This window comes from Lagenorhynchus albirostris, chromosome 2 (assembly GCF_949774975.1).
Source record: "Lagenorhynchus albirostris chromosome 2, mLagAlb1.1, whole genome shotgun sequence".
In the NCBI taxonomy this organism is placed as follows: domain Eukaryota; kingdom Metazoa; phylum Chordata; class Mammalia; order Artiodactyla; family Delphinidae; genus Lagenorhynchus; species Lagenorhynchus albirostris.
In genome coordinates this window covers 23,617,815-23,637,076 of record NC_083096.1, presented here as the reverse complement: position 1 = coordinate 23,637,076, position 19,262 = coordinate 23,617,815, and the positions used below count along the sequence as shown (strand labels likewise).

The following is a 19,262-nucleotide window of genomic DNA, read 5'->3' as shown; positions in this document are numbered from 1 at the left end:
TGGGAGCCGCTCAGGGAAGAGCTGAGCTCAGGAGGGACGAGGAGCACACAGTGCCCGAGGAGACACCCTGCCTGCAGCCCTGCTGCATCGTCTGTCCTCCTGGGCGTGGAGTGAGAACAAGGGACCAGGAGCGAGAGACCCTGAGAACAGAGCAGAGCTCTACCGTCACACCAGGTCCCTTAGGTACGTTACATAACCTCTCTGGGCTTCAGTGTTCCAAATACCTGACCTACTACTTAATTCTTAATTTAATCTTAAGATATTATTACTACTATTTTATTTTATTTTATGTGACTCAGATGTCAGCTGAAGCCTCCCTAGATAAGACTGGTTCAAACGAGCATTCCATATCCTGTGGAAGCCTAAAGTCCTGCCCCCCATATTTTGGCCAATTCCGGGAGGCCAGGGTGGAAGGTGGGAGGAGGCTTCTGTGCACAGACACCTCTGGCCCTGAGCCCCTGCAAGCGCGGAGTTCTATCCATTTGTGGACGGTCTTGCCATCTGTGTGCTGTCCCTGTCCAGGGCTGTGCCTGCTCCTTTGGGGAATGGAAGGGATCTACGTGACGTTAGATTAAATATTAGATACCTCTGTCCTCGGAAGTTCTTTAGCTATCCCATCCTAGGAGGACTTTTATCAGCTGACCTCACTCATGGAGCGGTCCAGCTTAGTGGTTTTTTCCTCTCCTCACCTTCCCATCTCTCCCACTTATCCCTTCCCTTTTAGACTGCCTCCAGAACTCCAAATTCTCACTGTCTTCTGTAGAGTCATTGATTTCTCTGCCATTTCTTCTGCCAAACTCAGCCATTCAAACTCATCAAGGTGTCAAGTAGGCCCTTCCAGACAGCAAGATCAACCTCCCCTCTGTACCAGGCAATTTTGGCTGTACATGTTTTTTTCTCACTCTATTAAAATTGCGATACGGCTTCTGCTAAATTCTTCTGCCGAAATGACAATTCCATTTCTTAGAAAGCAGAGAAAATAAAGAGGAGCAGCATTTTGGATCTAATTCTGCACAACCAGGGAAATTTGCTCGTCAGGTGAAAGTGAGAGAAAGCTCACTGTCACCCAGGAGTCTGGGACAGCTGGGAAGGGCCTGCTAGACGGTCCAGCGTGTGCCAACACTCAGGAAGAAGACTCCGTAAGTATTTGGAGAAAAGTTAGATGTGATTGGGCTTGTGATCCAAGAATAAAGGAAAGACAGCTCAAGCAGGACCAAGTGAAGTTGTAAATTACAAATGATCCCACAGGGGGAAAAGAAAAAAACAGTTTCCACAGTCAGATACACCCGTAGGTAGGTGAATGGGTCAGCAGGGTGTTCCTTCCCACACTGGCTGACAAGAGCTCTGGCATCTTCATCACATGACTTCCAAGGCTGCCCTGGGAGTCTTCTCCATTCGGTGTGCGAGATTAGTGGGCCCGGCCCGGCAGTGGCACACATACTTCTGTTCACACTCCCTCCTGGAACTCAATCACACGGCCACACCCACCTGCAGGGGAATCTGGGAATGGAGTCTAGGTGTGTGCTCAGAAGGGAGGAAAGAGCACGATTTTGTCCAGCAGCTAGCAGTCTCTGCCACATACTCTTTCACTTTTCCTTATTAAGTGTGGAAAGTTGAGGAACAATATCGGTAAGAAGATTTGAAAGTCCAAGTATGGAAGGAGGTAGAAGGACAGCACCTTGATGCCCCAGAAGAGCTCAGGTCTTCTGACCTGGATGAATTATACCCAGGGGTACTGAGGGGGCTCGCAGACAAGCTAACTTATCTTTGGGGAACTGTAAAAAACAGAACTGCTACTAGAAGGCTGAAGAGGCAGGCACTGTCATCCTGATTTTCATAAAGACTAAGAAATTGGAATCTAAGAAGTATACAAGGGTGAACTGGACATTAATATGGGATGAGCAGCTCAAAGGGATAATCAGATGGACGGTCTCGAAATCTGAGAAGGAAAGCATTGACCACTAATAGTCAGCATGGGGTCCACGCTAACCTCACTTTCTCTTTTGAAAGAATTATCTTCAACAATGTTCATATCCTTAGACTTAATAATACTCCTTCAGGAAGTTTGTGTTATGGAATCAATGCAAATTATGGACAAAGTTATTTTGCACAAAAAGATGTTGTCACCATTTTATTTATAATAGCAAAAAATTAGATACAATCTAAAAGTACAGCAATAGGGGAATGGTTATGTAAATTATTAATCATTCATACAATGAACTATTATACAGCCTTTAAGAATGTTTAATGATATGAGAAAATACATATGAAATACTGTCAATGAAAAAATCAGGATGCAAATACCAGAGAATATATGCTCTCAGTGATGTGAAAAATACCAGCACAGAAATGTGATGAAGGGAATATGCTAAAATGTTAACAGTAGTTATCTCAGATAGTAGAATTATTAGTCACTGTTAATTCCTCTACATACTTTCCTATATTTTGTCACAGTGGGCATGTATTACTTCTACAAAAATGGGGAAAAATCTATTTTCTGAAAAAAAAAAAATCACCAAGCTGGCAGAGCTTGGTGTGGTCAACCACACATATAAATAGGACATCATGGGACTTCCTGGTGGCACAGTGGTTAAGAAATCTGCCTGCCAATGCAGGGGACACAGGTTCGATCCCTGGTCCGGGAAGATCTCACATGCCACAGAGCAACTAAGCCTGTGAGCCACAACTACTGAGCCTGCCTGCTGCAACTACTGAAGCCTGCGCACCTAGAGCCCATGCTCCGCAGCAAGAGAAGCCACCACAGTGAGAAGCCTGTGTGCCACAACTAGAGAAAGCCCACGTGCAGCAATGAAGACACAACAAAGCGAAAAAAAAAAAAGGGACATCATGATCTCACAAGGCATTTGACAATGTCCTTCAACACTACTCACTTCACTGATAGATAAGATTGTGACTCAGTATGAAGTGGTTGATAATCACAGAATGACCATACCCCATCCAGAATTAGGTTTCCTGTTCAATATTTTTACCCTTGACTCAGGTGAACATCTGCCCTATCCAATATGCTATCCACTAGCTGTGTGTGAATAATTGGTTTAAAATTAATTAAAATTGAATACAATTTAAAATTCAGTTTGTCAGTTGCACTAGCCTTATTTTAAGTGTTCAATAGGCACATGTGGCTAGTGACCATTGTATTGCACAGCTTAGATATACAGCATTTCCATCACTATAGAACATTCTGTTGGAAAGTGCTGATCTACGGGTAATGATTATCGGTTTCACAGAGGACACAGGATGAAGGAGAGTCAGCTTCCCAGGTGATCACCATGGGCTGGCACAACGAGCCAGGTCTAGACAGATGAACTTGAACAGTTCTAAGCATCACATCCTCCATGGGGACTCCAAAATATGACTGCAGATGTATAGCAGAATGGAGGGGGGTTCATTTTTGTTGAAGGAAAGCTCCATAGGTATCTGTGGGGTATTGCAGCAAACCAAAATAATGAGCTCTTGAGTTGAGCTAATGAGGTATAAGGTTCAGAACAAGAAAGTGATAGTTCCAAGCTACATTGGTCAAACTACACTGAGAATGCAAGTGTTTTTCCTTCAGTGGTGTTTCAGAACTAGAATTGGCCAGAATGGAACTGATGAAATAGAAAAAAATATTTTGCATCACTGGAGACTGCTGTTGGTTATGAGCAGATCTCAACTGGAAATTAGCACGGAGTATGGGAGGGAAAAAACTGTTAGGAAGAGTCCAGCTACTAGGTTTTAACAGCTTTGTGCCTTGTTTACTAAACCATGAGATAATAAGTCAAAGTTGTGAGACTGGCGAGAAACTGTTAACATGGTGCTGCTGTGTGTGGGGTGGGAGGGGAGAGAGAGAGAGGGAAAGGGTAGCGGGGAGAGAGAGAAATGAGACTATTACCCTTGAGCAAATGCCAGAGGTGATCAAGTGATATTTAAGGATTTATAGCAATCCTACCAGAACTATGAAAACAGCTTTCTTATCAAATTGTTTGCAAGAAAATTAATTCTGTTATTGTACGTCTAAAACTTTCTATTCCCTAACCCTGATTTAAAGAAAACAGTTCTTATGTTAGTTTAGAACTCCTCTTTAAAAAGTTGTTTTTTGATAATGTGTGATTTCCCCAAAATGCAACCATCATATTATAGTAGAGTAGACAGAATTGTATTCAGTTTTGGGTATTTCAGTCCAAAAGGGATGCTGGAGTACTTGAGCAAGTCGAGAGAAAAAGGAGCAAAGTGGATAAAGTTCTAGAAACAATGACTACAGAAGATATTTAGAACAGAAACTGCTGTGTGTACACCTGGGAGAAAGGGGAGTGATGGGAACTGGATCTCAGCTCAACACAAGGAAGGGCCTTCCAACAGTCAGAGATGATTGAGCGGCTGTAGGAAGTAGTACCGGGGTGAGGAAGGCTGAGTAAGAGGCCAACCTGAGTTGCATTCTGGAACTTTCTAGCCATGTGACCTTGGGCAAGTTACTTAGCTCTTCTAAGCCTCAGTTTCTTCACCTGTAAAAGAGATAATAACTCTTAGTGTTACTATAAGAATTAAATAGGGACTTCCCTGGTGGCACAGTGGTTAAGAATCCGCCTGCCAATGCAGGGGACACGGGTTCGAGCCCTGGTCCGGGAAGATCCCACATGCTGCAGAGCAACTAAGCCCGTGCGCCACAACTACTGAGCCCACGTGCTGCAACTACTGAAGCCCACGCGCCTAGAGCCCCTGCAGTGAGAAGCCCACACACCCCAAAGAAGAGTAGCCCCCACTCGCTGCAACTAGAGAAAGCCCGCGCGAAGCAGCAAAGACCCAACACAGCCATAAATATATATATATATATATATTTTTTTAAAGAATTAAATAAGCTAATGCATGTCTAGTGCTCATCATAGTGCCTGGCACATGGCAAACCCTCCATCAGCGTTACCTGTTGGCCATTATGATTGTTCGGGGTGATCAAGCTCCTTGTCTCTGGATGTTCCAACAGAGTCCGCTCGATTACTGATTGGAATCATAGGACAGATTTCTGCATTGGTAGATGGTTAGGATGTGCTGTGCCAATACTAGCAACCTGGAACTTAAGAGGTGATGTATGAAAAGGATTCTGTGGTCAAATCAGTTGACAAAGGCTGGAAAATGCTGTCGACATTCAACAGGTTTCTTTATACTCTGTTACTTCTCTGAGCCTTTAATACACTACCCTGAGTTTTAAATCCCCATCATACTTGGCCACAGAACCCTTTTGCTTAGAACATTTGAAGGAAGAGAGTGTTTTGAACACATTTTAGGAAGTACTGAATTAGATGATTTTTGAGATTCTTTCTGACCCTGACAACTGAAAAAGTTGTGAATTTCAAATGCAGTGAAGTTTACAGCTACTGTTTATTGAGCACTTACTATGAGCCACCCACTGATTTGAGCACTTTAGATACCTGTCACATGATTCTCACAGTAACCCTATGACATTTCATCACCCTTTTTTTACAGTTGAGAAAATTGAGGCTCAGAGGTTAAGCTACTTCCCCAAGGAACCAGGAATACAACTTTGCCTGCTCTCCAAAACCCTGCTCTTAACTGCTAGGCCACGCTTCAGCAGAAACTGCTGATTTTTTGTGTATCAGTGGGTTGACTAAATATGATGATGACTATTTAGGGAAAAAAAAACAATGTGGGGTTGGCATAATAGTAAAAGGGAGAAAACACAGTCCAGAAGCCAGGAGACTTGGGACTTGAGGGCTTGTCTTACAAATTTAGATCTTACGCCTTTTCTAATGACCAATGTTCAAGCTAGCTATTCATGCCAGGTTGCTTTAAGGTTATTGGGAAGAGGTCATTAGCTAACAGAAAATGAGAGGATTGTCTGTATTAAATGACCACAGGCTCTCTTTTTCCTTTGTTAGAGGTTTCCATGGCTGTTGAAAAATGAGGCCCTTCACATATGCCCTTTACCTCTACCTTCATCCAAGATGCGATAAAAGGAGAGAAGAACTCCTTTGCTCCCTCTCTCGCCTTACTTACCCCTTTATTGTGTTAACTACACGCTACTTAACAGTAAGGAGGGCAGGATCCTCCTTCCTTGCGGGCAGTACTGAAGAGAAGGAGCACATCCAGATTAAGGCTGAGAACCTGGAAAATGGGCTTCTCGGCTCAGCTAGACATCGAGGTAATGTTCATTCCCAAACATGTCAACCTCTCCCATGTGGTGAGTGTCTGGCCTGGGCCTGGATCAAACCTAGTCCTCTCCTGGCTCCTCGGCTCACTGGGAGGGCGCGCAGGGGTGCTGCACCTTCTACAGGCAAGGACTTGGGTTTATCACCTTTGCTTCCCCAGCACCACTGGAACGACAGGAACTCAGTGCTGTAGGCTGAACCCTGAACACCAGGGCTTGAGGGCCTCACGGTGGCTTCTGGCAGAATCTGCTGCCCTCATGTGGCCATCCTGGCTCAGAGCTAGCAGAAGAGGAAATTCAAACCCTTGAGAGGCTGGGAAGGACAGTTGAACTGATAGCCACCAGGTGAAAGTAGCAGCCTTGTGTGGGGGGGGTGAGGGGAAGCAGTGGTCCTCCAACTTTTTGGTCCCAGTACCCCTTTACACTCATAAAAATTATTGAGGACCCCAAAGACCTTTTGTTATGTGACTGATTCTCTCCTAGAAATTACAACTGAGAATATTTTAAAAATGTTGATGTGTCAGTTCTTTTAGAAGTAACAATAAACATTTCATGTTAACATAAATAACATAGTTATCAAAAGAGGTGTATTTTGGAAAACAAAGGAAACTTTAATAAAACGAGTGGCATTTATTTACATTTTTACAATTCTCTTTAATAGAATACAGTAGTTCAACAGAAGACAGCTGGACTCTCATTTCTTTTGCATTCAGTCCCTTGCAGTACAGTGTCAAGAAACGTCTAGAAAACTCTAGCACACATTTGTGAGAGAAGGAGAATGAAATAGGCAAAGAATATCTTAGTATTATTGTGAAACAGTCTTGACTCTAGGGGGCCCTGGAACCACATTCTGAGACTAGTCCTGACTCAGGGTCCTCCTCTATCAGCTCAAGAGCCCAAGGACAGGGAAGCCGGGAAGGGAAGCACCCTAGGTGACTTTTACTCCAAGAGGAAACTTCCACAGAAATAAATAGGAAAGCCTTCTAATTTTTTTTTCTTTTACATTTAAAACAGCTGGACTGATGTGAGACAGAAAAATTGGGAGAGTCAGTGTTTCTCCATCAGAGACAAGATTTTTAAATTCTCTCCAGGCTGAGGGAGAGAAGGGTGTGCAAGAGGAGATGAACAGAAAGAGGTTCCGGCAGAGTCTGTGGGAAGAGCCCAGGCCCCTTTGCCCCCCTCTTCTCCCTCATTAGGCTTCTCTCTAAAGGAGGTGGCTGAACCCCAGATAACAGAGGGGACCTGCCCCCTCCTGCCCAGGACCCTGGGGCCCACAGGTGCTCAGAGGTCCTTGTCCTACCTGGCATATGGACACTCAAGGGAAGAGATGGCCACACAGAGGTACAGGCAGAAGGAACCAAGATTCCTCTGGGTTTTCTGTGGTCCCAGAGAGCAGCACCCTTCCTGTGCCCGGAGAAGGGCATGGAAGCCAGCAGAGGGGCAGAGAGGGAGAAACTGAGAGGGTTTCCTAGTTGGGACAAGGGAGTGTGGTATGCATCCTAAGGCCAGAGATCATCTCAGTCAAAACCAAAGTAAACTAACCATGAACAATCCAAAAAAGGAAATTAAGAAAACAATCCAATTCATAACAGCATCAAAAAGAATAAAATATTTAGGAACAAACTTAATCCAGGAGGCAAAACTACAAAACATTGCTGAAAGAAATTAAAGAAGACACACAGATAAATGGAAAGACATCCATGTTCATGGACTGGAAGGCTTAATATTGTTAAGATGTCAATACTACCCAAAATGATTTACAGATTCAATGCAATCCCTACCAAAACCCCAATGACATTTTTTGCAGAAATAGGAAAAAACATCCTGAAGTTCATATTGCATTTCAAAGGACCCCAAATTGCTACAATAATCTTGAAAAAGGACAAAGTTGGAGACCTCGTACTTCCTGATTTCAAACCTTACTAAAAACCTACAGTAATCAAAACAGTGTTGTATGGCATAAAGACAGATAAATGAACAGAATAGAGAACTCAGAAATAAACCCTTGTGTATGTGGTCAAATGATCTATGAGAAGGGTGCCAAGACCACTCAATGGGAAAAGGATGGTCTCTTCAACAAATGGTGTCGGGAAAGCTGGACATCCATATGAAAAAGAATGAGGTTGAACCCTAATCTTATATCATACACAAAAATTAACTCAAAATGGATTACATAAGACCCCCAAACTATAAAACCCCTAGAAGAAAACATAGGAGAAAAGCTTCATGCCATTGGATTTGACAATGATTTCTTGGATATGACCCAAATGTACAGGCATCAAAAGCAAAAAGAGACAAATGGGACTTCATCACACTTAAAAACTTCTGTGCATCAAAGGAAACAATCAACAAAGTGTGAAGGCAACCTAGAGAATGGGAGAAAATATATGTAAATCATATATCTGATAAGTGGTTTAATAACCAGAATATGAAAAGAGCACCTACAACTCAACAACAAAAAACCAAATAATCTGATTGAAAAAATGGGGAAAGAAATAAAATAGACACTTCTCCAAAGAAAATATACAAATGGCTTACAAGCACATGAAAAGATGTTCAACACTGTTAAGCATTAGGGAAATGCAAATCGAAACCACAAATAGATACCACCTCACATCCATTAGGATGGCTGCTATCAACACAAAACAAAACAAAACAGAAAATAACAAGCATTGGTGAGGACGTGGAGAAATTGAAACTCTTGTGCAATGTTGGTGTGAATGTAAAATAGTGTAGCCACTATGGAAAATAGTATGCTGTTTCCTCAAAAAATTAAATAGAATTACCATATGATCCAGCAGTCCCACTTCTGGGTATATATCCCAAAGAACTGAAAGCAAGATCTCAAAGAGATATTTGCACAGCTATGTGCATTGCAGCATTACCCACAATGGCCAAGAGGTAGAAGCAATCCAAATGCTCACTGACAGCTGAATAGATAAAGAAAATATGGAATGTACATACAATGGAATATTATTTAACACAAAAAGGAATGAAATCTGTCACATGCTACAACATGGATGAACTTGAAGGACTGTATGCTAAGAGAAATAAGCCAGCCACAAAAACAGAAATACTGTATGAATTCCACTTAGATGAGTTATCTAGAGCAATCAAAATCATAGAAAAAGTAGAGCGATGGTTGCCAGGGGCTGGCAGGGAGAGAAAAATGAGGAGTCGTTCAATGGGTACAGAGTTTCAGGGTTGCAAGATGAAAACATTCTGGAGATTTAATCCACAACAATGTGAATATGCTTGACACTACTGAACTCTGTACTTGAAAATGATTAAGATGGTAAATTTTATGTTATGTTTTTTTTACCACAGTTAAAAATAAAAAGAAATCAAAGCATATAGGTGCCAATCAAGGACTAGTGGTTCCCCCATCCCTTCACACTTAGGCGCTACTCCAAGAAGAAGGGAGAAGATGACAATTCATAAAACTGAGTTTATCAGTTTTATTTTCTAACAATAGGCACAATGGGACTTAAGTTACAGAAAAAGTAAAGTTATTGTGGCAAACACTGTTAGTTGTCTATCTAGAACCTTCCCTGCTCCTCTGCCATTTCTTCCTTAACTAACAGAACTCCAATTTTATTCAGATATCCACCCCTCCCCCGTGAGACTAAGGGTTAAGTTCTGATTGGTCTAGGCTGGCCATGGCAATCCCACACTAAACCAGTGATTGGTTTAGGTGTCGGGATGTGACACAATTCTGGCCAATGAGATTTAGGGGGAAATCTGCCCAGGGGGCTTCTAAGAATGATTTGCATTGACCTTAAAAAATGACACAGGAATATTCATTCTCTCTCCCCCTCCCGTCTTCTCTCTCTCTGCATCTGGCTCTGCACAGGTGAGAATGCCAGAGAAGAAAATGGAAAGAATGAAACAATAATCAATGATGATTTCGTTGAACTGCTGAATAAACCAAACCCAGAATCACCATATTCTACTTCTTGTCATGTGAGATAACAAACTCCTGACTGTTTAAGTCCATTGGAGCCTAAATTAAGGCAAGACCTACCCCAACTTAAACAATTTAATTTAATTTAAACAATTAAAAAAAAAAAGTCCTGGGCTTCCCTGGTGGCGCAGTGGTTGGGAGTCCGCCTGCCGATGCAGGGGACGCAGGTTCGTGCCCCGGTCCGGGAAGATCCCACATGCCGCGGAGCGGCTGGGCCCGTGAGCCATGGCCGCTGAGCCTGCGCGTCCGGAGCCTGTGCTCCGCAACGGGAGAGGCCACAACAGCGAGAGGCCCGCGTACCGCAAAAAAAAAAAAAAAAAAAAGTCCTCTACTAAGGCCTTCAGATACTTGTAGCCACAGCATCCTGGTGGTTTTCTGTATTTTTTCACAGCTGGAAACATGGTGTAAAATAAGTCCCCCTCATTCTGCACCAGGGCCATCTGGAATCAGGGAGGGCCACCTTTCCCTCAGGGATCTCAGGTACCACTCTGAGGCCCCGGGACCCATGCCTCTGACCAGCTCTGCTTTGCTGTCTGTTTTGCCACTGCAGCCCTCTTGGGTTTGATTTGTGCTTCTGGAAACTAAAGATTCTTTTAGTGGCCAGACTCCAAGCCCCATGAGCCCTGAATCTTTTCATTTCTATATCTCCATGCTGCCTGGAATACACCAAGGAAGTAGCAAGTTCTCTGGTATGAATAAATTAATTTCCTCGTGAACCAGGGCAGATCATGCCCAGAAAAGTCTCTGTCTGTGGTGACAACTGACAACTCTGCCTGTACCAGCCCCTCCAGCTACCCTCAATGCACAGGGCCAGGACCAGTAGGGATGAGCCTGGGACAATTAACCAAGTCCCAGGCCAGGGGCTGAAGAGCAGGCAGAGTTCCCCTCGTGCCAAGGGCCCCACTTTCCTCCCTCCCAAGAGCCCTGTGTCACACCCCCCCCGCCATGTTTAACTCTGGTCTGCCAGACTCACTGTGGTTATTAGCTAATAGTCCGAGTGGCCTTGCCGTAGCTTTTTAAAAACTGTTAAAATACTATTTGGATCACTTTTACTACTCTTCAAATCACTAGTTTGGGAATCACTAATGTGTTTTAAACCCTTCATTTTATAAATGTGAGAAACTGGGGTCCAAAGAGGTAAATTGGCCAGCTGGTCATGGCTGTGGGTAGCTGACTATAAATCGACTTTCTAGGCCCCAAACAGCCATACATTTTATTGTATTACACTCTTCTTTTGTCAGGAAACTATGACTATAGGAGAATCCCATGTGCATTTGCTTTAGGAAGATACAATTTCTTAGCCTAATGAGAAGGTAGAGGGAGACATTGGTTACGCTGGGTCAGGTCTTGTCTTAATCTGGTTCCCTCAGCAGCCAGCCTGAGATGAGGATTGAGAGCAGGCAGCTCCTGTGCACTGTGGGGGATGTTCCAGTATGGGGGGGGAGGGGGAGGGGAGGGGAGGGGAGGGGAGGGGGAGGGGAGGGGAGGGGAGGGGAGGGGGAGGGGAGGGGAGGGGAGGGGAGGGGAGAGGGGGGAGGGGAGGGGAGGGGAGGGGAGGGAAGGGGAAGGGAAGGGGGAGGGAAGGGGGAGGGAAGGGGGAGGGGAGGGAAGGGGAGGGAAGGGGGAGGGGAGGGGAGGGGAGGGGGAGGGGAGGGGGAGGGGGAGGGAGGGGAGGGGAGGGGGAGGGGGAGGGGAGGGGGCGGGGAGGGGAGGGGGCGGGGAGGGGAGGGGGAGGGGAGGGGGAGGGGAGGGGAGGGGGAGGGGAGGGGGAGGGGAGGGGAGGGGGAGGGGAGGGGAGGGGGAGGGAAGGGGGAGGGAAGGGGAGGGGAGGGGGAGGGGAGGGGGAGGGGCGGGGAGAGGAGGGGTAGGGGGAGGGGAGGGGAGGGGGAGGGGAGGGGGAGGGGGAGGGGAGGGGGAGGGGGAGGGGGAGGGGGAGGGGAGGGGGAGGGGAGGGGGAGGGGAGGGAGGGGAGGGGGCAGCAGCGGGTCAAGGTGCATCATCAGGCTTCTGGCAGGGAGGCCAGTGGGGGGCAAGGAGTGTTGACTGAACAATTCCCCAACCCACCCCGACTCCTACCTCTGCAAAGGAAAGTCACTCCCCGATCCTATTCCAGTCCTTCATCCCTAAATATGAGCCATCAGCAGGGATCATTGGCCATTTTAGAACAGGTATAAAAAAGAAAAGGATGAGCAGATGAAGAAAAAGATAACCCCCAAGAAAACTGGGAGGATTCAGAGAGTAGAAAACTTTTAAAACTGATTAATTTTTCCAGAGAGATCTGAGATGATATTATCTATGTCAAAACATTAACAGGTCAGCTGTGAGAAAGGAACAAGTAGAGGTGAACACTTCTGGGAAATTTTTTTAAATATGATGCCATTCATCACACACGCACACACAATTCTGTTAACTGTGTGTGGTGATGGATGTTAAGTAGGCTTATTGTGGTGATCATTTCACAATACATACTCTTAAAAGAGAGACAATAGGCCCAAAATAGAGTCGCTTGTGCTAAGCCCACGTCACCAAACCGAGACTTAATGTCTAACCTAATTGCAGTCAGCCTGTCCAGAACTGTAATCTTAATCAGTCTGTCTGAAATTTCCTGGTCAGCACTACTGAGGTCATCTGCCAGCTAGACCCCTGCCATCCCCCAAAGGCAGGCGACCTTCCCTGAAACAATCCACTCTCTGCTTGTAACTTCCTTGTCCTGTCTCCTTCTGCCTACAGAAGTCTTCCATTTTGTACCGCAGTTCAGACCTCCTTTCTATCCGCTAGATGGGATACTGCCTGATTCAAAAATCATTGAGTAAAGCCAATTAGATCTTTACATGTACTCAGTTAAATTTTGTTTTTTTAACAATACAAATCATTATGTTGTACATTTGAAACTAATATAATATGTCACTTAATTTTTTAAAATGTAATTGCCAAAAAATAAAGTGTTGGAAGGCTGAAAGATAAACTAGAATACAGGCAGAGGAGAGACAAAGAGAGAGCACAAGTGAATAGTTTAGAGACAATAAGGAACAATTTGAAAGATCTAACAGCAGTCTCAAAAAAACAAACAAACAAACAAAAGCCTAAAAGAGAGAATAGAGGAAACATGAGAACATTTCTGAGATCTAAACAAAGACACAACTATTCATACTGAAAGGACACAAGGAATACTGAGCAGGATGGAGGAGAGAAGATAAAATTCACATCCCTGGCTTCTGTAAGTCATCTGCACATAACACTATTTCAGGGTTGGGCTGACGTGATCAAAGGTTTGGGGGGTTCTGGGGTGAAGTAACATCACAGAGTGTGGCCATGGGCCTCCCACTAACTCTTTTTCTTCCCTCATCAAGTAGATGCCAAACTTTCCTCCAGGAATTATTATTCTACCTCCTAGTGTATGAGGATTAAAGGCATTAAGACATGAACTCACTTCGCAAACTCTGGGTAAAGCGTTGCTGTTGTCACCATACTCTAGAGAAAGTCCCCAGGCACTGCCTCGAGGTCCTTCCAGAGGTGCTCCACACTCACCCTCCTCAACCCACGGCTCTCCTATCTGTCCCCAGGAAGCTCCTCCAACTTCCTCAAAGCCCTCTGGCCACTTGCTCAGACCCTTCCTACCTAGCATCATTCAAAGCTGTCCGGAAATCCCATGTCCTGCACACTACCTTTCCCGAGCAGCTGGAAGAAAGGTGGTGACTTACAGGGCCCTTCCTTCTCAGCAGATGACCCCAGGACCCCCCTCCCCGTTCAACTCACATAAATAATCCCACATCACCGAATCACAGACCCCCGGAGCATTTCTACATCGGGTAGTCTGGTCAGCGTGCAGTGCCTGCAGGCTGTGTTGTGAGGCAGGGAAATGCCCCCTAGCAGGGGCCGTAGATTTGCACCACATCCTTCACAAGTGTAAACTGCTGGCAGGCACTCTGTAACGCAGTGGATAGCAGGAGGGCTCTCCTAGCTCATGGGTACTGTGCTAATTCACCTCCATCACTCTCTCTCCTGCCTGTTTTAACTCCAGGATGACTGTCTACCTTAATCCTTGGCTGTCGTCTGTCATCTCCCAGGGCCGATTTCTACCTTTTTCGAAGACACCAGCTTGTGGTCCACACTATCCCTCATGACCTCGTTTTCTCATACTGTTTTGGTAACTTCAAGGTCTATGTTGGTGAATCAGAAGACACACCATAACCGCATACTTCCTTATCTTCTCTAGATGGATATATGGTCATTTGAAATAAAGATATTTCTCAGTCTCCCTTGTAGCCATGTGAATAACGGCCAACTGGATATAAGCAGGAGTGCTGTGGGCGACTTTAAGAGGAGGAAGTGCATCCTTTTCTTATCCTCCTTTCATGTCAGATGGAGTGTGGATGGCTAGAGCCCGGCGGCCAATTTGGGCCATGAGGTGAAAGCCACATACTGAGGACATCAAACAAGAAGATAGAAGACTGACCCCTGAGACCACAAGCTATCACGGCCTCTCTGAGCTGCCTGGTTGTGGGAGAACAATAGCCATATTGTTTAAATCACTGCTATTTTTGTTATGTACAGTTTAACTTAATCCTGTTCTCGGGAAGTTTAAGAGACTTCCCTCAGGTCACACGGTAAGTAACTGGCAGAGGCAAAATTCGAATGTTGGCAGTTTTACTCCAGAGCCCATAAGGACACTCATGAAAGTGGGGTTTGCCCCATCTTGAGGGCCTTACAGAGGGGGCACAGCACAAGGGACTGCAGTCATGAGCTCCAGGGGGCAACAAGAAGCTGAGAGAGCGTGTGATGTAGGAGGAAAAGGGAACAAGAGGAACACAGTGCAGAGGGAGTGGATAAGCTTCCCCGTACACTCTGCATGCTCCTTCCCATGGCACTGAGGAAGGAGACAGAGGGAGAGGAAAGCTGGCACTTGGGCTGAACTGGTTACACCAGGTTTCATTCCAGGACTGTCTTTTTTTTTTTGCAGTACGCGGCCCTCTCACTGTTGTGGCCTCTCCCGTTGTGGAGCACAGGCTCCGGACACGCAGGCTCAGCGGCCATGGCTCACGGGCCCAGCTGCTCCACGGCACGTGGGATCTTCCCAGACCGGGGCACAAACCTGTGTCCCCTGCATCGGCAGGCAGACTCTCAACCACTGCGCCACCAGGGAAGCCCTAGGACTGTCTTTTTATCCAATGAATACAGATGTTGATTCCTACAGTAACTCGACACTGGTATAATGTGGTTTTGTACTACTTTTGGAGATGTGGTGTAATCAGATTTACATACCCTCTGCCTCTAGAATCCCAGGAATGGAAGGTCCCAGAAAGAGCTCCATCTTTTCTTTTCACCACTGGACTTCTCTGCTTAGAATCACTTGGTGAGGTATTGGCATGGGAGAGTGCACGTACCAGTGGAACAGAACAGATGGCCCAGAAGCCACTTATGGAAACTCGGTGAGTATCTGGATAGTTCTATAAGCTCATGGGGAAAGCAGAAACTGTTCAATAAATAGCGCTGGGACAACCGTTCAGACGCAGAAACACAAAACTGGGCCCCTGCTAAATAAAATACGCAAAAATAAATTTCAGATGCATTAAAAATCTTAATACGAAAATAAAAATTTAAGCTTTTAGAAAAACTTGAGGGTAGGGAAGGATCTCTTAACCACTCAAAGGTATAAGCCATAGAGGTGAAAGACTGCTACATTTAACAACACTAGCATTTAAAAATGACTTTGGCATCACAGAAGACTCCAAAGGGAGGACAGGTAAGACGAGCCACAGCCTAAGAAAGATACTTGAAATGCATATAATTGACCAAAGGTTAGCATCGCTCCAGAATATATATCTCGAGGCGTAACTATCTGTAAGTAAAAGTCTGCATCCAAATAAAAACTGGGCAAAGGATCAAAAACAAGGGAATCTGGGGAATTCTCTGGCGGTCCAGTGGTTAGGACTCCGAGCTCTCACTGCCAAGGGCCCAGGTTCCATCCCTGGTTGGGGAAACTAAGATCCCACAAGCCGCGCGGCACAGCAGGAAAAAAAAAAAAGGTGGGGGAATCCACACAGTCAAAACGTGAGAAGATGCTTAACTTCATTGCAACTCAAACCTCAGGAGATAACACCTACCCAATTAGCAAAAGTGAAAACTTTGATAATGCCAAGCGTTGGCAGAGCTGGGGAAAAGGGGGAACTCTCAGATGGCTGATGGGAGGATCAAGGGATGCAAGTGCTTGGGAAGCAAGTGGGAACATCCGGTCAGTGAGAGGACTGCTGGTACTCACCCAAATTAACAAAACAGGATGCTCATTGCAGTAGTTCTAACACAGAAACCCTGCAAAAACCTGAAGTGCCCATCAATAACATCACACATGAACAGCGGAATGTCACGCAGTGCAATACTAAACAACAGTTAAGACAAAGGACCAGAGCTTCATCTGCATACATGGGTGTCTTGGAATGTAATATTAAACATTTTTTAAATGTCAAGTATGTACAGTATGATACCATTTCTATAAAGTTTAAGAAAACATGCCAACGTGCAAAACTAAAGTAAACGTGGATGGGAAGGACACAAGCTGACTTCAGGACAGTGGAAGGGAGTAAATACAACTGGGGCACAATACAAATAGCACTGCAGAACTGTAAGGTTTTATTTGTACAGACAAATCTGGAGGGAATATGGAAAAAATACTAAGATTAATTGATTGGTTACAAGGTGGGGGACAGAGGTGTTTGCATACCACTTCTCTGTCCTTCTCAGCATGCCTGAATTACCTTTTCTCATCCTCTTTTTTCCTCTCCTCCACTTGGGTTCTGGGTTCCCCAGTCCCCCAGCGACTCAGGGACCACGCTTCCGCCTGCAGAGTCTCCTCAAGCATCTTTGTTTTCTCACCAGTGGTTCTTGCCCTTTCGCCTTCTCACATTTGTTCCTTCCCAGTCTTCATATTAATCTTAACACCTAATCAGGGCACCGTTCACCTCTCCTCCCTTCACTGTCCATCTCTACCTTCTGCTTTTACCTCTAAGTGAGGCTCCACCCTCGGCACCCTGGTCAGGCCTTTGACAAAGGCCTTTTAAGCCTAACAAGTCAAAACACTTGTCAGATCTCCTCTTTGGAAGCCCCACCCTGAGACTCCTCTTTCAAAGATAAACGTTGCCCTACTTGCCAAACTGAATGAGTTTTTCCCAGTTTTTCTTCCCCTTTAATCTCCAGGGAGCTTTCACTATCACGGCCTAGCTCTCATAGTCTTAAAATTCTCCCTACCTTTGGATTTCGAGGCTGTGATGCCGCCACCTTGGGTGTCACCTGCGAGTCAGTCACAAGCCAGTGACAGCTGTCCGGATTGAACTGCCACCCCCAGGCCAAGCATGCTGGCCTCCCGGCTTCCACGCCTGCCTCCCTCGGCTCTTCTACAAACAGCCCAGGGGAAAAGGAAGCTAAGTCAGACACCAAAGTGCACGATTTTTTCATCTCCTTGTGATACCCAGCCGGCTCCACGGCTCCTGCGTTTCTTGGGTGTCTGACAGCCGCGCTCCCTGCGGGCCCAGCGGCCTGCTCTGCAAGGCCTCAAGGGGCTCAAATTCTGGTCTGGAGGCTGAGGTTCTCTTTGCAGCCCGTGAAACATGTAGAGAAACAAAGGAAAAACCCATCTGCCCACCTCCCACCCCCCGCAGTGCCCAGAGACGTGGCCATAGAAGGAAAGGAGAGCAGGCTCCTGGGCTCCCACCTGGCCCCCGCTGGGCTGCTTCTGTTGGGGACCAGCCCTGCTCTCTCGCTCTGTGTTTTGGTGACAGCCTTGCAGTGTTTCTGAAGACAGCCAGCCGGGTACCCGCCCAGCTGTCAGACAGTGGGTCTCAGGAGTCTGTGAGTGCCTCTGCTTAGGAAACCTAGTTAAAGAAACGATCGCAGAGATGGGGGCAGTTAAGCCTCTCTCCTCACAACTAGGCAAATCTCTTCTCTTTTGCGCCCAGGGCATGTTATCCCAGGATGCCGGGAGAGGGGCCCACACTGATGAGCAGACCAAACCCCAACACTGCAACAGGATTCGTCTATTTATTGATATTAAGACACTTCCCAGCAGTAACTGCTTTTAACAAGGACTCTAAAGGTAATAAAATGATGACAGCATCATAGACAAAGCGTTGGTGAACATTCCTTGCAGAGAAAATTGGCTTTTCCTCTCCGGCCAGAGCGACCAGGCGCTACATGCCGTCCCAGGCGTGACCTCCTGGTCCCGAATATACGCGCCCCGTCCTCCGGCTAGGCCCTCAGAGGACTCCAGGCTGTGGGGCGAGAGCAGGGGCCTTCCCCAAACCCCTCCCACATCTCAGAACCTTCCTCAGCTCCTCTGGACCGATTTCCCACGTCTCCTGTTGGTGAAGCAAATGCTCACGAAGGGGTGAGCCACGACCTGGTGACAAAACCACCAGCACCAAAAAGCTGGTCCTTCCTCTTCACAAAGTAAACACGACACTTTTTTACTCTCTCCCCCTCCTTTTTTTTTTAAGGAAAGAAAAGTCTTAAAAATATATGGCACTAGAGTGTACAACTGCACAACTGCATCCAGTTACCGTTTCTTCCAGCTTGCAGGCCACGGTGCCCAGGCTTCCCCTCAGATGTAGAGCTGATGGGAGGCCAGGGTGTCCATGAAAGGCCGTACCAGGTTGTCTGTGGAGAAGTAGAAGATTAGCCCGAACGTGATGGAGATGGGGAGGGCGGGCAACGCTTTCTTGAACACAGCGAGCAGCAGGAGGGTCAGACACAAACCCTGCAGGACACAAAGGCGAGGGGGTTGGTGGTGACCACGGGTGTGGACGAGGGACGCAGAGCAGTCAGTGATGGTACAGTCCCTGGGTTCAGGAGCCCTGGACACCCCGTCATCTTCCCTGGTCCCCTCAACAGCTCTGTGAGGTGCCTGAGGGCAGGAGTTCTCACCCCGTAGTAACGCCCTGCACATGGACGGGTGAACCAGAAAGCAGGCCTCCTGACCCCTAGAACGGGGCTGCCACTACCAGACTACCTTCCCTGGCTGGCTGCTGGAGGGATACGTGACCTGATGGTGAGGAGCTTTCCCCAAGGGGACGTATATTTATACAAGAACTGGACAGCCTGGACTGAAAGCCAGCTGACGCCAAGGGAACCAAGATGCCATGTGACCCC

At 46.3% G+C, this 19,262-nt stretch overlaps 1 protein-coding gene and 1 long non-coding RNA gene across 13 annotated transcripts in view; one reads left to right on the top strand and one right to left on the bottom strand.

Annotated features, from left to right (window-relative positions):
* Positions 1-15: 15 nt before the first annotated feature.
* On the top strand, positions 16-14,372 carry LOC132508256 (uncharacterized). Its single transcript, XR_009536493.1, has 4 exons — positions 16-183; positions 968-1,139; positions 10,014-10,123; positions 14,146-14,372. It is a non-coding gene; the product is annotated as an uncharacterized LOC132508256 (long non-coding RNA).
* Positions 14,373-16,728: 2,356 nt separating this feature from the next.
* The window catches only part of PSEN2 (presenilin 2), a 28,402-nt gene continuing 25,868 nt past the window's right edge, over positions 16,729-19,262 (bottom strand). For 11 of the 12 annotated variants that reach the window (XM_060128153.1, XM_060128174.1, XM_060128200.1 and 8 more), the window contains one exon: positions 16,729-18,870. In XM_060128153.1, the coding sequence (XP_059984136.1) occupies positions 18,715-18,870 (156 nt within the window). In that variant the 3' untranslated portion in view covers positions 16,729-18,714. The remainder of the gene's footprint in view (positions 18,871-19,262) is intronic. The other variant, XR_009536481.1, reaches the window with a different exon arrangement.